Source organism: Drosophila eugracilis, unplaced genomic scaffold (genome assembly GCF_018153835.1).
Source record: "Drosophila eugracilis isolate 14026-0451.02 unplaced genomic scaffold, ASM1815383v1 contig_2163, whole genome shotgun sequence".
Taxonomy (NCBI): domain Eukaryota; kingdom Metazoa; phylum Arthropoda; class Insecta; order Diptera; family Drosophilidae; genus Drosophila; species Drosophila eugracilis.
Window position 1 is genome coordinate 458,308 of NW_024573048.1, and position 22,850 is coordinate 481,157.

The 22,850-nt window shown below is 40.4% G+C and overlaps 4 protein-coding genes across 7 annotated transcripts; 2 read left to right on the forward strand and 2 right to left on the reverse strand.

Moving 5' to 3' along the window:
- Positions 1-62: 62 nt before the first annotated feature.
- Positions 63-5,971, forward strand: LOC108103452 (17-beta-hydroxysteroid dehydrogenase 13). 3 transcript variants are annotated; one of them, XM_017208940.2, is made up of 4 exons: positions 63-262; positions 4,355-4,844; positions 4,914-5,096; positions 5,438-5,971. In XM_017208940.2, exons 1-4 carry the CDS (start codon positions 78-80, stop codon positions 5,699-5,701), a joined length of 1,122 nt encoding a protein of 373 aa, XP_017064429.1. In that variant the 5' UTR covers positions 63-77; the 3' UTR covers positions 5,702-5,971. The 3 variants fall into 3 exon arrangements, with proteins under 3 accessions (XP_017064429.1, XP_017064431.1, XP_017064430.1); XM_017208942.2 differs by lacking the exon at positions 63-262 and adding an exon at positions 2,138-2,318; XM_017208941.2 differs by lacking the exon at positions 63-262 and adding an exon at positions 2,415-2,458.
- Positions 5,972-6,144: 173 nt separating this feature from the next.
- Positions 6,145-8,820, reverse strand: LOC108103451 (dynein intermediate chain 3, ciliary). The gene is made up of 2 exons (XM_017208939.2): positions 6,823-8,820; positions 6,145-6,622 (listed from the first exon to the last, which is right to left on the reverse strand). The coding sequence occupies exons 1-2, from the start codon at positions 8,347-8,349 to the stop codon at positions 6,209-6,211; spliced, it is 1,941 nt and encodes a 646-aa protein (XP_017064428.1). The 5' UTR covers positions 8,350-8,820; the 3' UTR covers positions 6,145-6,208.
- Positions 8,821-8,977: 157 nt separating this feature from the next.
- Positions 8,978-14,503, forward strand: LOC108103447 (regulator of nonsense transcripts 2). Its single transcript, XM_017208928.2, has 4 exons — positions 8,978-9,163; positions 9,320-12,109; positions 12,221-12,506; positions 12,567-14,503. Exons 2-4 carry the CDS (start codon positions 9,459-9,461, stop codon positions 13,296-13,298), a joined length of 3,669 nt encoding a protein of 1,222 aa, XP_017064417.1. The 5' UTR covers positions 8,978-9,163; positions 9,320-9,458; the 3' UTR covers positions 13,299-14,503.
- Positions 14,504-14,603: 100 nt separating this feature from the next.
- On the reverse strand, positions 14,604-22,703 carry LOC108103448 (integrin beta-PS). 2 transcript variants are annotated; one of them, XM_017208930.2, is made up of 7 exons: positions 22,603-22,703; positions 19,843-20,414; positions 19,546-19,774; positions 18,168-18,252; positions 16,870-17,304; positions 15,585-16,808; positions 14,604-15,504 (listed from the first exon to the last, which is right to left on the reverse strand). In XM_017208930.2, exons 2-7 carry the CDS (start codon positions 20,306-20,308, stop codon positions 15,439-15,441), a joined length of 2,505 nt encoding a protein of 834 aa, XP_017064419.1. In that variant the 5' UTR covers positions 20,309-20,414; positions 22,603-22,703; the 3' UTR covers positions 14,604-15,438. The 2 variants fall into 2 exon arrangements, with proteins under 2 accessions (XP_017064419.1, XP_017064418.1); XM_017208929.2 differs by lacking the exon at positions 18,168-18,252 and adding an exon at positions 18,778-18,862.
- Positions 22,704-22,850: the final 147 nt, after the last annotated feature.

Here is a 22,850-nt window from a genome sequence, read left to right on the forward strand (position 1 = left end):
TTCATGCAACGCCCAAAGCTTGTTCTATTCGGAACTCACAATTTGGAATGTTTTGTTTCATTGGGCGACGTTACGATATGCTACACCTTTTGCCCCACCCGGTCGCCGATATCTCTCTGGGATCCATTGCATCTCTGGCTAGTGGAAGGCAGACCGGATCGACGGGGAACCGGAATAACGTGCAACATAATATATGGCGTCCAAGTTCGATCAGCAGGAAAGTCAGACCTTTGGCGGGATTACCAATCAGATTACCTAAAAGGTAAGCTACAGAATTTATATTTATTATTCTTAAATCTTAATTCAAAACGCATATAAAATAGATTCTGTTATGTTAAATTAACAATGTTGCCAAGAGGAAAACTTATGATTAATGAATGTGAAAAAAAAGTTAATTTTGTATGGTAAACATTATAGTAAAGATGATGTTTTTCAAGCGAAAACTATTTTGGAAAACTATATTATTAAGGCATATATTAAGCCACTAATAATCCAATAATATTTACATTCAAACAAAAAAGTTGTATATAAAGTTGAAACAAAAACCCGTTGCTTATAAGTACGTTAGACTGCAATGCAAGCTCAATAGAAAAATCAAACAGAAAACTAGAAGCCCTTGTTAATTTACAGCTGGTCGTATAATATAAATAATTATATGGAAACCCAGGCTTGTAATTCTCGATTTATGGTAACAAGTCAGTATAATCTTTCAGTTAGTTTATAATTCCAATGAAATAAGCTTTTATACAATTAGCAAATTTATTGCCAACTTGTTTGACTAATCGAAGTCTTATCGATATGGGTTGGGTTCTATTTGGTTGACTCTTTCAAGGGGGAGCAATAGGTTTGGTTTTGCGTGGAACTTAATACATTGACCCTGGTTGGAAAGTGATTGATCATGGTGAGCTGGCAACTCGTTCCTCAAATAGTAAGGACTCTAATCTAATCGTGAATTTAGATGTCTCAGGGGTCAAGTAGTGCACTTTGAAAAAAAACTATAAATTGCTACACACAAAAAATAGTTACATTATCCTAATGCCAATTTCTCGAACTTATGAATTTCGCATTTTATAGTTAAGTTAAAAATCATTTTAGTATTATATGTATTTTGGTATTGAATTTCTTAAATATTTTATAAATAGTATAACCTATAAATTATTGATTAACTTGATCAGTGTTTTTTCTGTGTGTATAACTTCTTGGGCTTGGCCTTAGATTATCTAACATTTGGGAGTTAGAACATTGACTTGTAGACTAAAAAATTTGAACTGGAGAAAGGTTAACATACGTTTCAAGATAACTTTTATTTTTATATGCCATTTTATTCAAATGTCTCTATATATAGTTTTGGTATTTCCTTTACTTTTCAAGTTGTTTGTTGGCCAAAAGCCAAAGATCATCCTGGAAGTCCTTATCTCCGATTTCGCTTTGGTCATGCTGAAGTACATAAAGAAAAACGAAAAAAAAAAAAAAAAAAACAAAAAAACTGCTCGATGAACCGATCTGAACTGCGACTGAAACTGTATAATATTGAGACGAAGCTTTTGTGTTATATCAACGACGTGCATCTACTTAGACACCCCCTCTGGCATCTGTCTATATCTTTTAGCTCTGAGTATCTCAGTATCTGAACCATCTGTGTCGTAAAATCTGGCTAGCAGTGTGTATATTTATATACATGACACATATATACATTTTTATGAGCTATGAGGTACTGGGGCTCTGGGGTGCAACCCACTATCTGGGGGTATTATTATCGGACACCGATTAACACACAGGCGGCTGCTATCTAACAAATATTTGTTTCATGTAGGGAAACGGTTGAACCGTTGCACTATATGGATGTCGTTCCATATAGATCGAAGCGGATTGTAATGGAATAAATCGAAATGGCAGCAGTGCCATTGAACATATGTAGTGGTTGTGTTTATAGAACGCTCTGCTGCTGCTGACTCGGTCGCTGCCGCTGTCTCTGCCTCTGTTATAGTCGACGTCGCTGCCGGTAGAGTGTATCTACGAGTAGTGTAGTACCATATAATATAGTATCTGAAAAACCCCTGCTAATGTGTGTGTGTGAGTAGATTTGAAATAATAACTTATAAGACCGGCATGGCGGTACGGTGCGTAGTGTTTACTTTGCTGAATATTCAGTCCGACTTCGTTAACAGCCGCTAACGGTTTGCTCCGCCAGCTCTGATCATCCGCAGATCGTTCCTTTCTTTATATATATATATACATATAAATTTATTTATATATATAGGATCCTATAAAGGATATAACTATACATCTAAAAACAACATGACGAAAGTGGCGCAAAGGTTAGTAACAATCAGCAAGAATGAAGATCTGTTGGTAACAAACGAACAGAAAGAAAAGAGAGTGTGGGAACAACAGACACTGTCAAGTATCTTATCAACGGAACTATACACATGTCGTGCAATATACAAATCGGTAATAGGTGAGCGGTGATAACTCCTTACCTTATCTCGGGGTCTACAACTACTGCCCAGGAGCAGGGTCCAATGGGTTCCGGAAAATCCAATAAAATCCAATGGATAATTAGCTCAAGAGAGAGAGGGATAGGCCCATTATATAGATCAATTGATCACCATTCATATGGATGATGATCGTGCCAACCTTTGACCATTGTGCAATCTGGATCAGCTCACTTAAGCGTTATTCACCTTCATCCGACTTAGTTCAACTATATCAAATTGCCCCTATTAAACCTTGATCAATGATCGTGATTAGTTATGAACCATAAACTATGCTAAACACCAAGGATCATTCTTTATTCTTGGGGATATATATATATACTAATTGCCGAACATATCTTATTTATATACGAAGATGTGAAAGGATTGAAATAAGCAGTAGCTATTTAACAGTTACAATTATTAGAAACAATATTTTAATTTTTTCTATATCTGGTATGAGGGTATAATATTTACATTACATATCCATTGAATGAATCTTCTCAAGTGCAAAAGTTGATAACATTTTATGAATGATCGAAAAACGAAGTAAAACAATTTTCGTTGTGCATTTGTTTGGAACTATCTAGGTGGGCTGTTGTTCAGCGTGATTTTGGTCGGATCGACTGACTATAAATAGCATTCCAGAAGTACGCCGATAAGAGTGGTCTCTATGGAAGTGAAATGCGGGAGCACGATGGGGCGATAGAAAGTGAAAGAGGGCTAGAGCGAATGCGGGAGGGAGAGGTACCGAGGCCATGGTCAGGGCTGGTCAATTCGATGGCACGATCTGGTCTACAATATAACATATATAGACATGTGCTGATCGCCATACGTAACGTAAATAACGGCAAAATACACAAAACAATACCAAAAAGCTCGAAAACAGTTTGGCATTATCAAGATCTCACGCAGCTGCAGCCAGCAATATAATTACAGAACATGAGATGGGGGGGGAAAAATAACGCTGACCCAAGATGAAACCAAACCCCATACCCATGACCACCCACCTCGACCCGGCCCTTTTTGGGGCTTAGCTTCCGTATAAATAATATTACATGACATCATTTCTTCACAAATAACATTTTTTGTATTTGGCATAGTAAATTTAAAGATAAATATTTAGAGTAGTGAAAATTATCTCCTATTAATATATCATACATAAGAACTATGTAGCAGCGAACTTAATCTTAAAAGCTATATTATTGCACCCATTTTAAAGATACATTTTTGTCTGTATAGCTAACTAAAAAAAATTGTAACACCAACAATAGAGGATGCCAAAGGTCATCCGATTGTCGGTGACTGTAAGATAGGGCCCACACGCACACTCAAATCCAAATGACTGTGGGTCATGCAAGAGTTGGGTTCCGGATTGATCCCATTTTATAATTATGATGCTCAGATCAAAAATAAAACTGACAGAAGCTCGCATTTCCCCCGCCACCCCAAAAAAAAATCCAATCCGTCAAAAGCAAAGCTTTTCCCATCCAATCTACATATGTAGTTCTAATGGGAAGTAATATTTGTTAGTCAGAATACTTTGAACCTGTTGGTGTTTATAGGTACAGATAGATCTATTCAGCTAATGATCCCCGCCGCACATGTAATATAACGACGTATAATAAACTGCATTAATTTCAATATAAAAGGGCAAGAAACCTATGTAAATTTTAAATTGGTTATACACGAGGCTATAATTATTTGAGTTAAGTATACCGGTATAGGGTCATTTCGTATTCCATTAAATATATCACCTCAGTTAAATTTAATTATTAAATTATAACTTTATAAAAACAATAAGAAATTAGTAAATCTCCTATTCCCATGAATTTATAAATGGTTTACTTGAAATATCTTCCACGTTTTTTTTTTTCCAGTGCTGGCAACAATGCCAACGGCAATGATATCTATAATATCTTCCTACTGGTGGTAGACATCGTGATGCTGCTCGTCAAGTTCTGGATCGCGATCATCGAAGCTTTCGTGGGACTCTTCCGTCCGATTCCCCTTGAGGATGTCAGCGGAAAGGTGGTCCTGATCACTGGAACTGGTCATGGTATGGGCAAAGAGATGGCCTTGCAGTATGCCAAATTGGGTGCCACTATCCTGTGCTGGGATATCAATGAGCAGACCAACAATCAGACCGTGAAGGAGATCAAGAGCAGCGGTGGCAAGGCCTTCGGTTACGTGTGCAATGTTACCAAGCGCGAGGAGATTATTGAATTGGCCGAAAAGGTGCGCAAAGAGCATGGATTTATCCATGTGGTGGTCAACAATGCCGGCATCATGCCCTGCCATCCATTATTAGAGCACACCGAGAACGAGATTAGGCTCATGTACGAAATCAATGTCATCTCCCACTTCTGGGTATGTAACTTTCGATTTTTTCCAGTATTTCATACTTAAATAAGAATTGAATTTCTCTTTCTTCATTAGATCATCCAATCCTTCTTGCCTGATATGATTGAACGCAACGAGGGCAGTATTGTGGCTTTATCTTCATGCGCCGGACTCTTTGGACTGATTAACCTGGTGCCCTATTGTGGTACCAAGTTTGCTGTTCGTGGATACATGTCTGCCCTCGCCGAGGAGCTGCGCCAGAAGAACCCACAGAACAATGTAAGTACCATTTAATTTGAGCATTTTGTGATGCATAATAATCCAGCTGGGGTCTAATTAAAAGGTTATAACATATATATATAATAGAGAATCGTAGTTTATTGTCAGTAAATTAAAGCTCGAGTAGATATTTTACACTCCCTGTTTAATGAACAGGTTTAGTGAACATTTACTTGTGCATCTTAGTTCCAGACTAGCAGCAGCAGCAAACAAAAAATAACTTTTAATATCTTTCGAAAATGACTCCAATGTGAACCTGACCTTTTTAACCAAAGATCTCCGTACCACGTAAAATAGTAATTCAAACCATATTTATATTATTATATCTTTTTGCGTTTCAGGTCAAACTGACGACCATCTATCCGTACATGATTGACACGGGTCTGTGCAAGAATCCCCGCTATCGCTTCCCTAATCTGTTCAAGCTGATCTCCCCGGAAGTGGCCGCTGGTTCGATTATCGAGGCTCAACGTCAGGGATTGGAGGAAGCCGCCATTCCACGCCGTTTTGTGGCCGTGGAAAAGGTTGGCCGTTTCATTCCACGCAAGGCGATGCGTTTGGTGAACGACTTCCTGGATACGGGAGTGGATACTGATAAGTACTAGATTTTCTAGTACTTGGGCTTTAAAACCCTAGTTCCTCCTTCCCAGTAGGTCATAGAGCTTTATTTTTTTTTTTTTCGTTTTTTTCGTCGTTTTTAACATTATCTCCCTTTAATTGCTGTGTAGAGAAGTGCAACTAATTGCTATATAAAAAGTGAATTTAGTAAGCTCAATTTAGCTGTTAGAAAGGTTGTTACTTAATTAAAGGCGAACATTGTCGGGCTAATTGTGTTGGTCGTAATAAAGGTCTCCAAAGAGTACTCCATAAAATTATGAAATGTGGTTTTGTTTCGCTACTTTGACCCGAGAGGCTGCCTGCCACAAATGTGTTTATCTGGCTATGGTTATTTGGTAAGTTTTTCTCAAGCGTTGCTAGATTTTCCAGTTCATTGTGCTCTGGTATTTGTAAATGTAGAAAGTTTTAAAACAATAATATACCAAGAAACTACTATATATATTCACTTTTATCTGTTGGCCTATTTAACCTAATTTACTTGTACAATCAAATGTTCATTGGGGTTTCATAGATCCCTGCAAAGATCTTGATTCCACAGAATTTCTTAAAATCTGCATTTGTTGATCGGGTTTTACATATCGAATAGGTTCACCCTGGATTTTTTCATCAGCTGGATTCCATTCTTCAAAGACCGTGCGCTCCATAATCACCTTCCTTTTCGATCGCTTCCTTTCCACACTGAGTATTATATCCTGAAAGTCACTAATGGCCGTTCGGAATTGATCATCGCCCTCGATCATCATCACAAACTGGTCGGGATCGTCAGGATCCAGCTCAAGGACGGGTGCCATTTCCTGTTGTTGCCGCGCTCGATCTTCCTCTGCCATTAAAAGGGTTTTCCGCTTGAGCTTAACTTCATCATAACGAGCCTCCAAAAGTTTACTCCGTACAATTTCACGCTCGAACATCTTAAGACAAATGTAGTCATTAAAAGGTAAGACAAAATATTAACTTTAACTTCGGATACCGAAATTTTCAAAGCCGTTGCTGATTTCCCATATATGTTTAAACGTATTCTAAATTATTTGAATGGGAATGTAAATTACCATCTGCAAGGGCTTAACATTACAGTTAAGATAGTTAATTAAGCTCTTATATCGATACGTACGGCTGCAATAAGTGCCTTCTCCTTGACAGTTGCCTGTCGCATAGATTCATCTAGTGTCAAGATATGACTGTCACCATTCTTTAGAGCAATGGCTAGTAGATCACCATCCGACCGGAAGACGACATCTGCAATGGGAACCTTAAAATCCACAGAGAAAATGGGTTTTCGCTGGTGAAGTAACAGATCCCAGAAGTCGACAACACCATTCATATCTCCAGTGACGAATAACGAACAGCGACCTGTACTCCAAGCTCCGCAAACAATTTGCGAGTTCTTTCGGAAATACATGGTGGACGGTCCATCCTTGGCCTCTTCGGACCAAATTCTTGCCCGCCAATCGCCCGTGACTAAGAAATTCTTGACAAAAAATGGATTACGGTTGATACTGCGCACTGGGCCGGCAAAAAGTTTATAATGGGCCAGAAGCGTTTCCGTGGGAGTCATTCCTTTCCGATTTCCCACAAAGACATGACCCATATCGCTGCAGATAATGAAGCGCACTGGGATAGTATACTCGAATTCCAGGACCGTGACTCCATGCGAATCCATCCTAGATTGACGCTCCTGTGGTTCCGGTTCAAGAAGTAACTCCTGCATGGGCATTTTGAGATCCCTGGTATCCCAGTACTTAATAGAACCATCCAGCGAACCCGAATAGAACTCTGTGTTGGATTTGGAATGGACCCAGCAAAGGGCTGATGTGGTCTCCCTATGGGACACCTCCAGAGGGCAATTCCGCACCGGCAGTCCGCCCTTAAAGGTGTTCCATAAACAGACCTGCCCCAGCTCCGTGCCACCCACCATGTTGTTCTCGTCCTTGGGACAAATCTTGGCTAATGATACCGGCTCCTTACTGTCGTAAAAAATCTTCGGCTTGAGAGGATTCTTCACATCCCATACATAAAAGCCATTGGCCTCTCCAAACGGTTCATCCGTGAGCAAACGGAGTCGCTCTGTTTTTCGGTATTGATTGGTGAACTGGGTCATAAACTGACGATCATTATTTGGCATCCACTCGATGGATTTCATTCTGCGGGCCGGCAGCCAGAGATCATGAAACACATTGGCCACCCGTGCACGAAATCTCATCCGTATGTCGTGACCCAACTCCGCAGGGAGATCCGAAAAAAAGTTCTGATAGATATTCAGGGTATTGTTCTGCTCCGCCACGGCCATTGTGTTACGAATCATCTCCAAGACCTGCTCACCCCAGCTATCCTCACGCTCCACTTTCTTGCGATGGCGCAGTGTCTGCTCCTCATCGTTGGAGTTAACCTCTTTGGGCCAACCGCCCTCGTAGTGATACATCCCATGATGATCCAGAGTCACATTCTCCGTCTCCATGATGGTCAAGGCCATCTGTCGACTCAGTTGGGTGGAATGCACAGAGGGGTTTCGCAAGATGTATTTCAGACGTTGGCGGCCACTGGGATGGACACTGACCATCAGTTCATTGCGGTCTTGGAACCGGCACTGCCGCCCAAAGCGACGCCTTTCTCGGGAATAGATGAATTGGTTTTGATTCATGGTAAGATAGGATAAAGATTTTGGTACTTTAAGCCCTTAAAGCGCGTCTTTACCCATAGGTTGAAATGGATTGAGTTTAGTTCTGTTCCTCCTCTTCCCGTGTGCACTATTTGTTTTTTTTCTTATTTTTGTGTTTACCAAGTATCTGTCTGTAGTATGTTTTTTTTTATTTATGTGTGATTGATTAAATAACAAAATCAGCCTGAGAATATCCATAGCGTCATTATTTGTATGATCTCCAATTCGAAGTTGCCAAAAACTTGGAAGGAGGAGACACAAATTTGCTCCGCAATAGTCCATAACTTGGCCAAATGAGTTTTATGATCATATAATATAATATGATCAATTTAATAAAATGTAAAATATTTTGAATTATTTAATTTAAAAAATATTTGTATTTCCATGAGATGTACAGCAAACTTTAAAAAACAGTGTGACCTAAACAAATTTTGTTAACCAAAAAATACAATGAACTAGACTGACCAGGCCAAGGGACGGGAAATAACTTTTCCATATCAATATCGTCGGTCATAGGCCTATCGAATCAGCTGTTCGCCTGCGGATGTAAGGAAGGAATGATATAAGAATGAAGGCAATACAAAATATACTAAATCGTTCATCTCTAACGAAGTAGATATCGTTAATGTATTCGAAGGCAATCGTTAATCGATTTAAAAAATAAATAAAAATATACGATACTGGAATGTCATATATAAAATACAATTAAATAAGTAATATAATTACTCTTTCGTTTTGTATAAAGCAAGGCCATCATCAATATCCGGTTAAACGCCTATCAAGAAAATCTGCGTTGGTAAGCATCGTGTTTTGGTGTTCAAAAAACTTTTGTTTCTTTTTTTTACTTAATTAAAAACAAAGTCGCCACCCCTCCCCCTCCCGCCGAATGAAAAACGTGGGAAAAATAAGGAAGCGCGTTTTTATTAGAAAATATAATATAAATCTTTCGCAGGACAACATTGCGTGACTTATGACTACAAAAAAAGTATGCACAATCCCGAACCTCTCTAGCTTGCTAGCAGAACGAATTCAAAAGAAAACGACTGGAAATCGAATCGAGTAAAAGGGAATCTAGTCAAGAAATTCTCACGATGATAGGTAAGGATTCCACAACATCAGACGCTCCCGAAATGCAGGTGGCGGGCACAGCAACAACAGAAGTGGCGACACCGCCAGAATATGGCAGAGATCAAGCGGAAGATGTGGATGATGAGGGCGAAAACGACGATACGGATGCAGTTGCGGAGGCCTCTGCTTTGGAGGCCGAGGAGCGAGAGGAACTGCAGCAGTTTATCAACGAACTCCGTGAGAAGATCGAGAGCAAGCGACAGCTGCGTCTCCAAAACTCTACATTCGAGCTGCCTGGTGAGGAGTACTTTGCTAAACTGGACTCCAACCTTAAGAAAAACACGGCGTTTGTCAAAAAACTTAAGCTGTTCACAACGACTCAACTGGATGGACTGCTGCGTGAGCTATCCGCCTTAAATTTAAGCAAGTACATTTCGGAAATATGTGCCGCACTAGCCGATGCTAAACTAAAGATGACCGATGTACCGGCGGTGGTGACTTTAGCCTCCCGCCTTCACTGCACCTACGCTGACTTCGATGTCCAGTTTCTGGAGGCCTGGCAGAAGGCCCTTAATATCAAGGCCAGCGAGAAAATAGCCAATCCCAGCAAACTCCGCGTGGATCTGCGCCTATTCGCCGAGCTTGTCAGCTCTGGTGTTATTCAAATGAAACCTGGATTGGCTCAACTGGGCGTAGTTCTGGTGCACCTGATTGCACAGGATAAAGACGACCATAGCAATTTCTCTATTATCCTATCCTTTTGCCGGCACTGCGGCGAGGAGTACGCCGGTCTGGTACCGCAAAAAATGCAACAGTTGGCCACAAAATACGGAGTGGAGGTGCCAAAATCCGACTTTCTAACCGCCGATAAGCAACTTAACCTGCGCACTATGCTCAAAGGCTACTTTAAGGCCCTATGCAAGCATGTCTTGGCCGAGCAGACCGAACTGATGAACATGACCAAGAACATCCGACGGACCATGGAGTGCAAGGGAGAGATTTCTACGGAGAAGCGAGAGAAATGTGAGCTGATGCAGGCCGGATTTGATAAGCTGTTGGCCTCCGCCCAATCGCTATCGGAACTTCTGGGAGAACCATTGCCCGAGCTGGCGAAGGAGTCCGAGTGCTGCAATCCAGGCACGGTCATCGACAACATGCTAGACAGCGCTGCATTCGGGGTGCTCGATCCCTGGGGCGATGAAGAGACTCGCTCTTTCTACACAGACCTTCCCGATTTGCGACAGTTCTTGCCAAATTTTTCGGCACCCAAAGTCGATTTGGAAACGTTAGAAGAGCCCAGTGAACTTACTGAAGAGGCTATTGAAGCCAACTTAGATGCAGAAATGGATCTGGATGATCCTCCGTCCACCACTTCGGATACGGCGCTGGATAATGCCAACGAAGAGCAGCCGACCACGCCACTTGCCCCTTCAGAGGATGTAAAGCCACAGAAAATGGGCAGCGCTTTGATGGAACTAGGCCGCCAGCAGCAGCAGCAAAGCCAGCTAACCCAGAATTCCAGCCACACCCAAACTCAGATGCGTCAGCAGTTTGATGGTTTTTTGGTCAACCTATTTAACTGTGTAAACAAAGAACTAATCGATTCGGCGGCAATCGAGTTCCTGCTGAACTTCAACACCAAACATCAGCGCAAAAAGCTAACAAGGACCATATTTTCAGTTCAACGAACTCGTCTGGATATCCTGCCCTATCTCTCGCGTTTTGTCGCTATTATTCATCTGTGCAATACGGATGTGGCCGCCGATTTAGCGGAACTGCTGCGAAAGGAGTTCAAATGGCATATCCGCAAGAAAAACCAGCTGAACATTGAATCCAAACTGAAGATCGTCCGTTTCATTGGCGAATTGGTGAAGTTTGGTTTGTTCAAGAAATTCGATGCCTTAGGATGTCTGAAAATGCTGCTAAGGGATTTTCAGCATCACCAAATCGAGATGGCCTGTGCCTTTGTGGAGGTCAGCGGTGTGTATCTATATAACTGCAGGGATGCCCGGTTGTTGATGAATGTGTTTCTGGACCAGATGCTGCGCTTGAAGACTGCCACGGCAATGGATTCGCGTCATTCAGCGCAGATTGAGAGCGTCTACTATCTGGTGAAGCCGCCAGAATCGTCCAAGCAGGAGCCCATGGTTCGTCCTCCTATGCATGAGTACATCCGTCACCTGATTTTCGAGGAACTATGCAAACAGAACGTGGAGCGCTGTATCAAAATGCTGCGCCGCATCAACTGGTTGGATCCAGAGACGAATTGTTATGCTATAAAGTGCCTCAGCAAGGCGTACCTACTGCGCTTCCCGCTCGTCCGGTGTTTGGCCGATCTCGTCTCCGGGCTGAGTTCCTATCAGCCTCGGGCGGTTACTATCGTGATCGATAATGTATTCGAGGATATACGCGCGGGACTGGAAATCCATTCGCCACGCATGGCCCAGCGGCGCATAGCAATGGCAAAGTATTTGGGCGAAATGTACAACTATAAACTGGTGGAATCCAATCACATTCTCAACACGCTCTACTCCATTATCTCGCTGGGAGTGTCTATGGACCAGAGTGTCGTCTCGCCGCTAGATCCGCCGGACAGCCTATTCCGTCTGAAACTGGCCTGCATGCTACTTGATACGTGTGGACCATACTTCACCAGCCAGGCCACACGAAAAAAGTGAGTGAGATTACAGTTTCTAACAGTTAAGATTTAAAGACACAGTCATTAAAACCCACTACGACGTAATAATTCTTCTGATTCGAATGTAATATTTAATTTTTTTTTCAGATTAGACTACTTCCTAGTTTTCTTCCAGCACTACTATTGGTTCAAGAAATCCCATCCAGTGTTTAGCAAGTCGGGTAACACCTCTGACTTGTTTCCTATCCTGGTGGATCACACCTACCGCGACTGCTTAGCCGGTGTGCGACCCAAGCTTAAGTTGTATAAGAGCCTAGAACAGGCCAAGGCGGCAATTGATCAGCTCCAGGAAAAACTATACCCACAGCTTAAGGCCAACAATTCTCAGGATCCATCCTTAGCCACAATCAGTGAAATTAGTGAGCTAGACGGTGTAAGCTATAGATTTTTTATATAAACTTTATAAAGTACTAATTTGTTTTCTTTTTACCAGGTGACTGATGAGGACTCGGGATCCTCGAATGATCAGAGAGAGCGACAAGTCGCCGGCCAGGAGCCGGAGCAAAGCAATGACTGGACAGAGAACGAGACGGAGCCACCCCGGACTCCCCCACCACCGGAAAAATCTAAGGAGGATCTAGAATTTGAACATTTGTACGATAAAATGACAACGGACTCGTACCAGGAGCGTTTAAAGGACCCGTTCAAGACTACGACCAAGGACATACCGGTGCCGATGATGGCGCGTCTGCAAAAGAAGTCTTACGAACAGATTACAGGGGCTCAGGCCTCTGGTAATTGCAACACCAATGCGACACAAACCTCAAAGGCGGCCAGTAATCAGGACGGAACGCCTGGATCCCCAAGCATAGATCCGCCAGATAACAACGGCAAATCATCAGGGGATGCTGCTGCAGCTGTGCCCTTTGTGCTAATGGTGCGCGGCAACAAGGGCGGCAAGCAACAATTTAAGTCGTTCGTCGCACCATCGGATTCACATTTAGCCATCAATCTGAAACTGCAGGAGGAAAAGATTCGCGAGGAGAAGGAGAAGGTAAAACGCCTTACACTTAATATAACTGAACGGATCGAGGAGGAAGACTACCAGGAGTCCCTGCTCCCACCGCAGCAACGCAACTTCACCCAATGCTATTACCAGAAGCCGAACAAGCACAAGTTCAAGCACCAAAAGGGAGCGCCCGATGCGGATCTCATCTTCCACTGAGACGCTCCCCCGCTCCCGGAGTCGAAAAAAAGCCGAGGCCGGTGAGTGTGGGAGCTAGTGCTATCCGTATTGTAGCACTTGTGTATGTTTCCAAGCCTTCTGGCTGGCGCATTGATAACACGGCTGCTCTGTTGCTGCCGCCAATCGACTGCGATTGTTTACCACGGAATCGAGAGAATGAGAAAAGGAGAGCACCGCTCCAAGAGCCGTCCACTCTCCCCAACCCATATTGTCGGGAAGCTACGGACGATTTCCGATCCACAAGAGCCACATCAACCTCAAGCCGTACTTAAGCCAACCAATTGAAAAACTAGCACTTTGCCTTCACACATTCAATCGCAGTCATGGCAGCTCAAGCCAACCAAAATTGGCACCGGGGTCCACGTCCTCGATATCATCTATCGTGTACATAAATTTGCTGCTCCCCCGATTCTTATTCGTATACCTTAACATAACATAGTTCGTAAAAATGCCTAGACTTGTTTCGAAAACAGACCCCAATTGAATAACGCAACACGTATACAACGATATATACAGAATGTTATAGAATGTTATATACACACTCATCCGATATTTTCATCCGATGTTCGCTGTTCCGTTGACATTTTTGAATCAAATGCAGAATACAGCCTGAAAGTGAATTTGTCTCCTCTTTGGGGTGGAAAAACAGTTGGATGAGCAAATGGAAAAAAAGAGTTAAAATACTCTAAGGGACATCATACGTATTCCCTCCAGTAAGTCTTGAACTGTATTTAGTTGATTTTCGGTGTATTCAGTGTTTTAATCATTTAACTTCCAATACTCTTTATAATGCCTATGTACTTTGCCTGAGTTTTTGTATCGGTTCTTCATTTAATCAATTTTTTTATTTAAAGATAGAATTTCCAATTAATAAAATTCCCAAATTTGTTCATTATTTATTTCATGGTTTTTAAAAATTTATTTTACTAAAATTAGCGTCAAACAATTTAATTTTCTTTTATTTGTATATTGCTAGTGTTGCCACTACATTTTGTATTGGTTTCTTCAATAAAATCACTCAAAATATTTCTTTATACAAAACTGTTTTGTTTTGGTTTTGTATTACTTTAAATGTTAATCAGTAATCAGTACAAATGGCAAAAATATATATATTTATATAGTAGTATTAATTTACTATTAATGATCGAAATTCAATAAAACAAAACACACACAAGAGACTATAATCCCGCTTTGTTCCACGCGGTTTCCCTTTTATCTTTGCTTTCTTTCTTTCATTTTCCATAAGTAAAAACATATAGAAATAAAAATGAAAAGATTTCACAGTTTCCGGTGCACTCTAGCATTTTGAAATTAACAATTACAAGCTTAAATGTTAATAGCTTAAATATTAATTTTAAAGTTAGCTTTAAAAACAATAGAAAAACATTTAGAAGACGTGGCGAAGGACGACATTTTTGGGTGGGTAGCAGATCAGTAAGGTTTCCCATTTCTAGCCGTTTGCCGGGATCGTTTCAGTTAAATACATCGCTATATTGCAGGACATCTTGTTAATAATAATATAATAGGGTTGATGAAAATATTTTTAAATACAGGGAAATACAAAACGAATTTTACAAATTAGGAGTAAAATAAAATACAAATTTATACGCTGGCTTGGATACTATGGTTACAAAAAAGAACACAAAAATCGTATATCTAACTATCGTTCGTAGTTCAATTGCTGGCTGTTTTTTTTCGTTTCTCGGCTGCATGTTTTTGCTGCTGTGCGTTGTCTGTTTTCTTGCTCGTTTATATACGTTTAGATATAGTCTAAAATATGTTGCAAGGCACAAATCGTTTGCTCGTTAAGTATACGCAATGTATAAAGGCTGTACCCACGGTAGGGTTCTGGTGTAAATGTATATATAAATATATATATATATAAGGTTGACTTAGTTTAGAACGCGTTTCAATGGCAGTTGACTTCAGTGGTTTTGCACCCAGGCAAAGCAGCTTTGTCGATGTTTTTGGACTCGGTTCTGAAGATTGTTTGTTGGTGGTTATTGGTTTGGTTAGATGTTTTTTTTTCCTTTCTGGTTTCCGATTCAAGCACAGACAGTAGTCGTGTAGTTTCAACGACACAAGTTATATTTCCCTAATAATTAGTTAGATATCGGATTTATTTGCCCGCATACATGGGGTTCTTGAAGGTGGAGGTGGCTTGCTTGTAGATGGGATTTTCGCCCTGCAAATCAATTAAAAGAGATTATATTAAAAATATAACTAAGGGGTTTATTTTTGAATTCGATGGCCAACTAAACTTACCGTATCCCATTTGGCGTTCATGCGCTCCTTCTCGAAGCGAGCAAACTCCCGACGATCGTGAATCGTAGTCAGCAGCTTCCAAAGCAACAGAATAGCCAGACCCACCAGCACAATGGCTCCAATTACGCCTAGGACAATGCCCAGCATGAACACCTTCGGCGGGCACTCCTTGTTTTCCTGGGCATGGACTTTCAGCTCACCTTGCTCGCTGTATTTGAACATAAATTTACAGTCATCCTCGTCAAAGAAGGTGCACATCTGTTCGTCCTTATGCTCATCGATCTCTACCTTTTCAACGCCCACAGGTACAAAAGCAGTACAATTGCTGGCGCAATCATCGCCATTCTTTAATACGCCCGTCTTGTACATTTGGCATTGGACGCAGTCTTTGAGCTCTTGACACCTTCCGGAGCAAGTGGGGCACTTCTCGCAATGGCGACCAGAAAAGCGTCCCTGTTCGTTAACGAAACACTTGCAGACTCCACATTCACAGGTACCATGACCGGAACAGATCTCACCGCCACCAGGTGGCATACAAGTATCATTTGACTCTTGGCAGGCGCAATTGGTGCCCGTCCAGCCCGGCTTGCAGGTGCATCGGCCACAGTCGCAGGTGCCATGATCCGGACCGGAGCACAATTGGTTCTTGTTCCGTTCACAGCTAAAGTTATCGCACTGGCAGTATTTTCCAGATATTTCTTCTTCAGGATTTGGTCGTTTATGACACTGGCAAACACCGCAATCGCAGTTACCCCGACCAGAACAATCTGTTGTGGTGGTGTTATCCGCCCTACAACCGGCATCATTGGCATTCTTTGAAGTTATATCTGTTGCGGAACATTCGCATTTGTTGCCAAAATGATTATCATCGCAACTGCAGATGCCGCACATGGATGTGCCGTGGCGACTGCAGCTCTCTGCATGCTCCTGATAATCAGGTGATCCAGGCTGTTCGCAAGGACACGAGCACAGCATCTTCAGCTGAATTTCCATGTACTCGTTTATGCCCACGGGCGAAATGTGAATCGTCTGTGTCCAATCGCGAGGATCCTCTGGGCACTTCAGCAACTGGATGTGGGCGGTGAAGGTAACCTTCTGGCCCACTCCCAACTTGTCGCACTTAGAAGTCGGCAGTTCAGGTCCATTACCCAAACAGGACGAGAAGTAAGTGATTCTTACATCTCCAGTGGCATTGTCCTTCATCTCCACAGACGAAGAAATTTTCTAAAAACATGAGAGATGTATTAAATAATGATTAAAGTAAAAATCTTATGGTAGCACTTACATTATACTCATTAATGACCAGTTCAACAACGTTGGATGAATCGTTATCAAGCTTGGCAGCCGAAGAGCCCTGAATGTGTTTTACCAACTGTTCGTACACAGACAACTGGCTGGCCGTTACAGCGAATATAACATTAATGGCATTTTCTTTGACCTTCTGATTGATTTGCGAGATACTAGGATAATCCTGCAGGGTCGAATGAGTGTAGTCGCCAACGGAATTCAGATGGCACTCGCCATCGTTAGGTGCAATTACTCCACCCAGTTTACCATCGCCAGCATAATGGAATCCAGCATCCGTTGAGAAGACGAGCAGGCGACGGGCCTGTGCGCGCCAACCGATTTGCTGTCTGCAAGCAATAGCCTGCATAATGGCATCAAAGCCACCTTCGGGAGCATCCAAATTGCCAGACACATTAGCACTTTTTACCTCGGTCTGTCGGACAGATATTATAATATATTAATGTAAAGTTTATGTGAGAGATTTGGGTTAGTTTTGGTGGATTGTTTGTATGGAAATTGCAAGCTGGCACACCCTCTTTCACTGTTTTACTGTTTAAAAATGTTCGAATTTTTGTTGCACAAAGCAACTTCTTTGTCGGCAAGAATTATTTTCAGCAAACACTTCCAAACCTTGAGACATCTATCAATATTAGTTCAAGATAAGAATACTAATACAACACAAAGTTACTACGATAAGATATTTATATATATATACATGTACATATGTATATTTATGTACAGACCAGTTATGATAAATAGCAAACTGATCGGGTAGCTAAGGGAGTTAAATTTTATACTCGGAATTCTATATAAGATTGGAGAATCAGATTGATAGTTTTTGAAAATGAGTAACTATTTATGAAATTTTAACTTTTATGACTCTTCTGTAATTTGATGTACATAGAAAATTTATATTTGTTTCCAGTTTAACTTTATTGCTACATTTTCTTGCTTTTCTTTTCCAAACTTTCAGTTTTATACATTTTTCAGAGTGTGTCAGCAGAAAGTAGCCTTCATATCCATATGCACATAACCGTAACCATCAAAAAAAGAAATCACATGCATTCAAAAGAACTAAAAACCACCACCAACAATTATGCTGTATAATAACATTGCTAAATAAAGAAAATACAACGCAGAGGTTAAGTACAAGCAACCCATCTAAATCATACAAAAATTAACTAGTAATATTTCATGCAAAAACTGATGCAGATGACATGCCAACGTGATCAAAACTGAGAGCAATGTAAGGATGATCGTCGAATTCGATGGGGTTTTTTTTTATATACCACTTACAGCAAATTTTGTTGTGTTTTGACTTAAGGGCATGACGTTGTGATACCCATATGTTGCACTGCAATTAGCGCACGGCTGCTGAATACTAATTTTGGTTAAGATATTCGCAATATTTCGATCAAATTTCGAGCCAAACAACAGGAAATTTGTTTTCAAATGCACAAATACAAGTACAATATAGGCCAGATTTATATGGAGAAAGTGATGGAGACACAATGAAATAAAGAAATAGAGAAAGAAAAATAAAAGATAATATATAAATGACGACATCGAGAAGTGCAGATAGATTACCATATAGATACGATACCAAATATATATATATAGTGTGGATAATAGTATAAAAATGTACTGATCAGAGATAAAGCCCGATCCATCATACAACACAAAAGTATTGACAACAAACACTTATAAATAATGCTTAAACTAGTAAGTGCAATGGGATTTTTACATAAAACCATAGATGGGATAGGGCCAACAAATAATAGTTATGGTGAAACACATGCACATATAAATCTAGACATGACTACAAACATATATCTATATATTGATATGAGAGCAGGCACAATTAGAAGGTGGTTATAGAGTGATGTATTGATTAATCGTCTCTTACAGAGAAGCTTTCGGTGTTATTGTTGAGTGGCATGTGATTGTGGTAACCATAGGGAGCCTTGCAGTTGTCGCAGGGATGCTCCAGCCTACGGATTCAATTCGATTCGATTCCGTCGATCGGTGACGATGTTGTTGAGTTGTTTGTTGGTGTTCAAGGATTTGGTTGTAAGTATATAAATAATTAACAGAGTTAGCGGCTGATTTGGTCTATTAAATTAGATAAAATTAGCTCAATTGTACAGATATACAGCATTAAGATGCTACAAAAATTCTGCAGCGCATTTTAGCAAACCAATTGTATTTTTGAGTTAGCGATAGGATATTTTGTTTTTCTGGGAATTTAATTTTTAGAAATAATTTGGTCATCACCGGACATTGCTCATGGGGTGCTATCAATATTTGACTCTTGGTAGTCATGCCAGCGTCAATGGTCCGGTCTTGCTGACTAATCTTATATTCATTAAAAAGTCTATGACTATTAAAATTTTCCTTAAAAATAACATAACTTATAACAAGCTCTAAATTGATAAGTTTTTTCTTTCTCAGTAAAACAAGTCATGATTAACAGAAGTTATAATAATTAACAAGATAGAATAGAATGAAATAAAGAACAAATATATAAAACGAATAAAAGATTTCATCACAAACTGCCATACATTTTTTTTAAACAAAATTATGAATCCACAATTTTCCTTACTCTTAGGAACATAACTAAAATTAGCCTTAACTATTCAATGTTTTCATATTTAATTTATACAACCTTACTCACTTTTTTTCTATGGTGGAGACATAGGGCATAAGCACCTTGTCCACAAAGGAACCGAAACCCAGACGGAAATTCTGGGTGATTCTTTTCATGGTAGTGGACAGTTGGTCGCCGAGCTTAGACAGCTTCTCCTTGTCATCTTCCATAGATTTTGACAGGTCCATCAAGTAGTAGAGATCCACGGGATATCCCTGCGCCTGGGAATAGCTAACTTTGACCATGTGTTTCTCATCTGTTGTTGGGGAGGAAAAGAAAAATTAGGTGCTTTGGGCCCTAGAGATGCAAATGATAGCTACTTACTGACTCGCAATTCGAGTTTCATAGACTGTGGCTGGACTTGGACAATTTTGCCAGAGCTGTGGCTCCAACCTGAGCCTTGCTCCAAACCGGCACCAGCACCAGCACCGGCAGCGGCAGCGGCAGCGGCAGTGGCAGTGACAGTGGCAGCGGCACCGCCACCGGTAGCCAGGGTTAGTTCTTCATTCGATATAATAAACTCTTCGGATTTCGGACTATAGGTGAATTCCTCCGGACATAGTGTGCTTGAGTTCTGGAAGCAACGTGACTGGCCCTTGAAGCCCGGCTGCATGCACCAGGCGCAACCCTCCGTTTGGATGCAAGTGTTGCACCTTATCCTGGATGAGCACGTACTTCCTGGCGCATGTTTGTCAGATTTCTGTGATTCAGTTTGTCCAACAATGGCGGCCAGCAAAACGGCCAGCAGTAGAATGGCCATTTGGCGCCTCCGGGTTCTTTCAAGAATCATGTCTCTGATAGATTCAGTTGTGCAGGAAGTAGGATTTCAGGAGGATCGACTCTTCCTTGGGAGTGCGTGCGGTGTGTGCTCTGTCTCTGTCACTTCTGTGCGCTAGCTGTAATTGGAAGCCAATTGAACTGATTAGAATCTCTAATTGGATTGTGTTGATTTTAGGAACTACAGTTGCAAAAGAACTAGCACATTTTTTCAGTTTCCCTAATCGCTTTGCCTTTTATGATTTCAAAGTTTTATTTTATATTGTATATATTGATTCGTTTTTAAAATGATTTTTAACTAGTACTTTATAACCTTAAATAATATTGTTATGTTTGTAAATTTAATTAATTCAAACTACATATGTTTTTTTAAAAATCCATATGTAAGTACGAGATTTAATTATATATTGGTGCTATTATTTCGAGCTCAGGTGTATGTAAAAGTCCAGCTGCTGGCTGCACTGCTTTCCCCCATTTGCCCTGCTTTTTTTTTAAAGCAACAGCAAACAACGTCAAATAACCCCATTTATTGTTGTTTTTGTTATTCTGCTCTACCTTAATGTTTAATTTTATTTTCTCATCAACTTGGCCAGATGACTCATCTCACAGAGGCACACACATATACACACATGTACATATGTGTGGGTGTGCGTGTTTTTTTTTTCTTGATGGCGTCCAAAAAGAAGAAAAGCAAAAAAGAGGAAGGAAGAAAGCTTTCGATAAACATCAAATGCAATGCGAATTACTCATTCAAGCACGTTTCGTTAGCACGCTCTCTCGCCCCGCCCCCTTGCGCTCCTGTCGAAATGTAAACAAAGGCCAAACAATGAGTGGTTATTGAGTCAGCTATGCTGGATTTCCTTTCCGCTTAAACTTAAATGAATCACCCACTCCAATCCACTCATCATCCATTTACACGCAAAATCAAAATTCCCTATACCATATGCAAGAAAAAAAGGGCTGCAGATTACGTATACGTATCGGTGTTGTGTTGTTGGCTATTTTTAAACTCCCACGCACACACAACAAAACATAACTTGCAGCAGATTACGTACGTAAAAATATGAAATCTATAAAAAACTGTACATTCATCAACTCTACTTGTTTTCAAATTAATAAACAATTTACTCTCATTACTTGATAAAACTCGGAAAAATATATTAACATTTTAAAAAGAAATCACAAGTTATGAGCTGTACATTAAGTCATTTTTTTCAACTTGAATTTTTTTTTGTTTTTTTCTTTTAGTTGTTATTATTTTGAACAAACGATGATGAATCTTTACTGTTTTTTTGATTGGCTTATATTAACTGCATTAGAAAATCCCATTTAAAAGTGTAATATTTTAAAAATAAAAAGCATCTGCAGATTATGTTTTTTACAATATAGACGCCCACGCCCACTAGGCAAAAAACGACCAACATCTGGAACGCCCACATGTGGGCGTACTAGTTTAGCCAGTGGCGTATGGAGGATTTATTTCCAATATTACTGCTTTGGACACGATGGCATCTTGATATTAACGTTTTGTAACTGTTTAACGAAACTCTGAACAACAATTTGGTAAAAACGTTGATACCCTTTTATAAAAATCCCTCATACGCCACTGAATTCTTTTTTTTTTTTCTCTTTTTTTTTGCTCCTGCCTACGTACTTCTTTCGAATTTGAGTTCGAGTGCATGATAAGTGGGTGGGGAAGTTGCGATAAAGAGAGGGACCTAGGCGTAATCAACAACTGGCGTCGCGACGTCGCCGATCTGCACTAAAAAAAATATATACGAATAATATATCGCTGAGGATTCATTATTTTTTTTTAGCTGAACAAACAACCCATACATAGATACAGTGGAGCTTTATGTGGTCGTGCCTGTGTGTCGTTATTTGGAATGAAATCATCAAAAAAGAGCGCTTTGAGGATTCTTCCTCTTTTTTGGCCAAATGCAGCCGGAATTCATTGATTTCTTACGTAATCCCCACTTATTTCACTCGTTATCTGACTATTGCCAGCACTTTGGCCAACTTTCACTGTGTTTTCGCTGTAAATTCGTTAAATTAATTTCCATCAGGGCGGTTCTTTTCTTATTTTGATTTGCTCTCTCGCACACTTGTGGAGTTCCAATATCACACACACACACACTTTTGAACATTATGCACACACGCCAATAATTTCAGTAACTTGCCACAGATATTCGCTAAATCAGCGAATTTATCTCTTTTTGGGGCAAAAAAAAAACTATTTGAACTGCAAAGCAGTAGGAGACCGCCAATTAGAGTCGAGAATCGGATTTAGATTAAATTAATATTTACTGCTTTGTCTGCCGTCTGTCAATTTAGTGTTACCAGATGGTCTGTCAGATAGAGGTGGAATGCATTTCGATGTCTTTTCGGTAATATATTATCGATGCTTCCATATATGTGGCAGCCCCGATTCGGTGGGTGTTCTCGCTAGATCTGCAGAGTTTACTTGCTAATTAATGTGACTAAATTAATTAATTTAAATTGCAAGAAACCGATAATATAAAATGTATTAATAAATATTATTTTGGTATGAATTA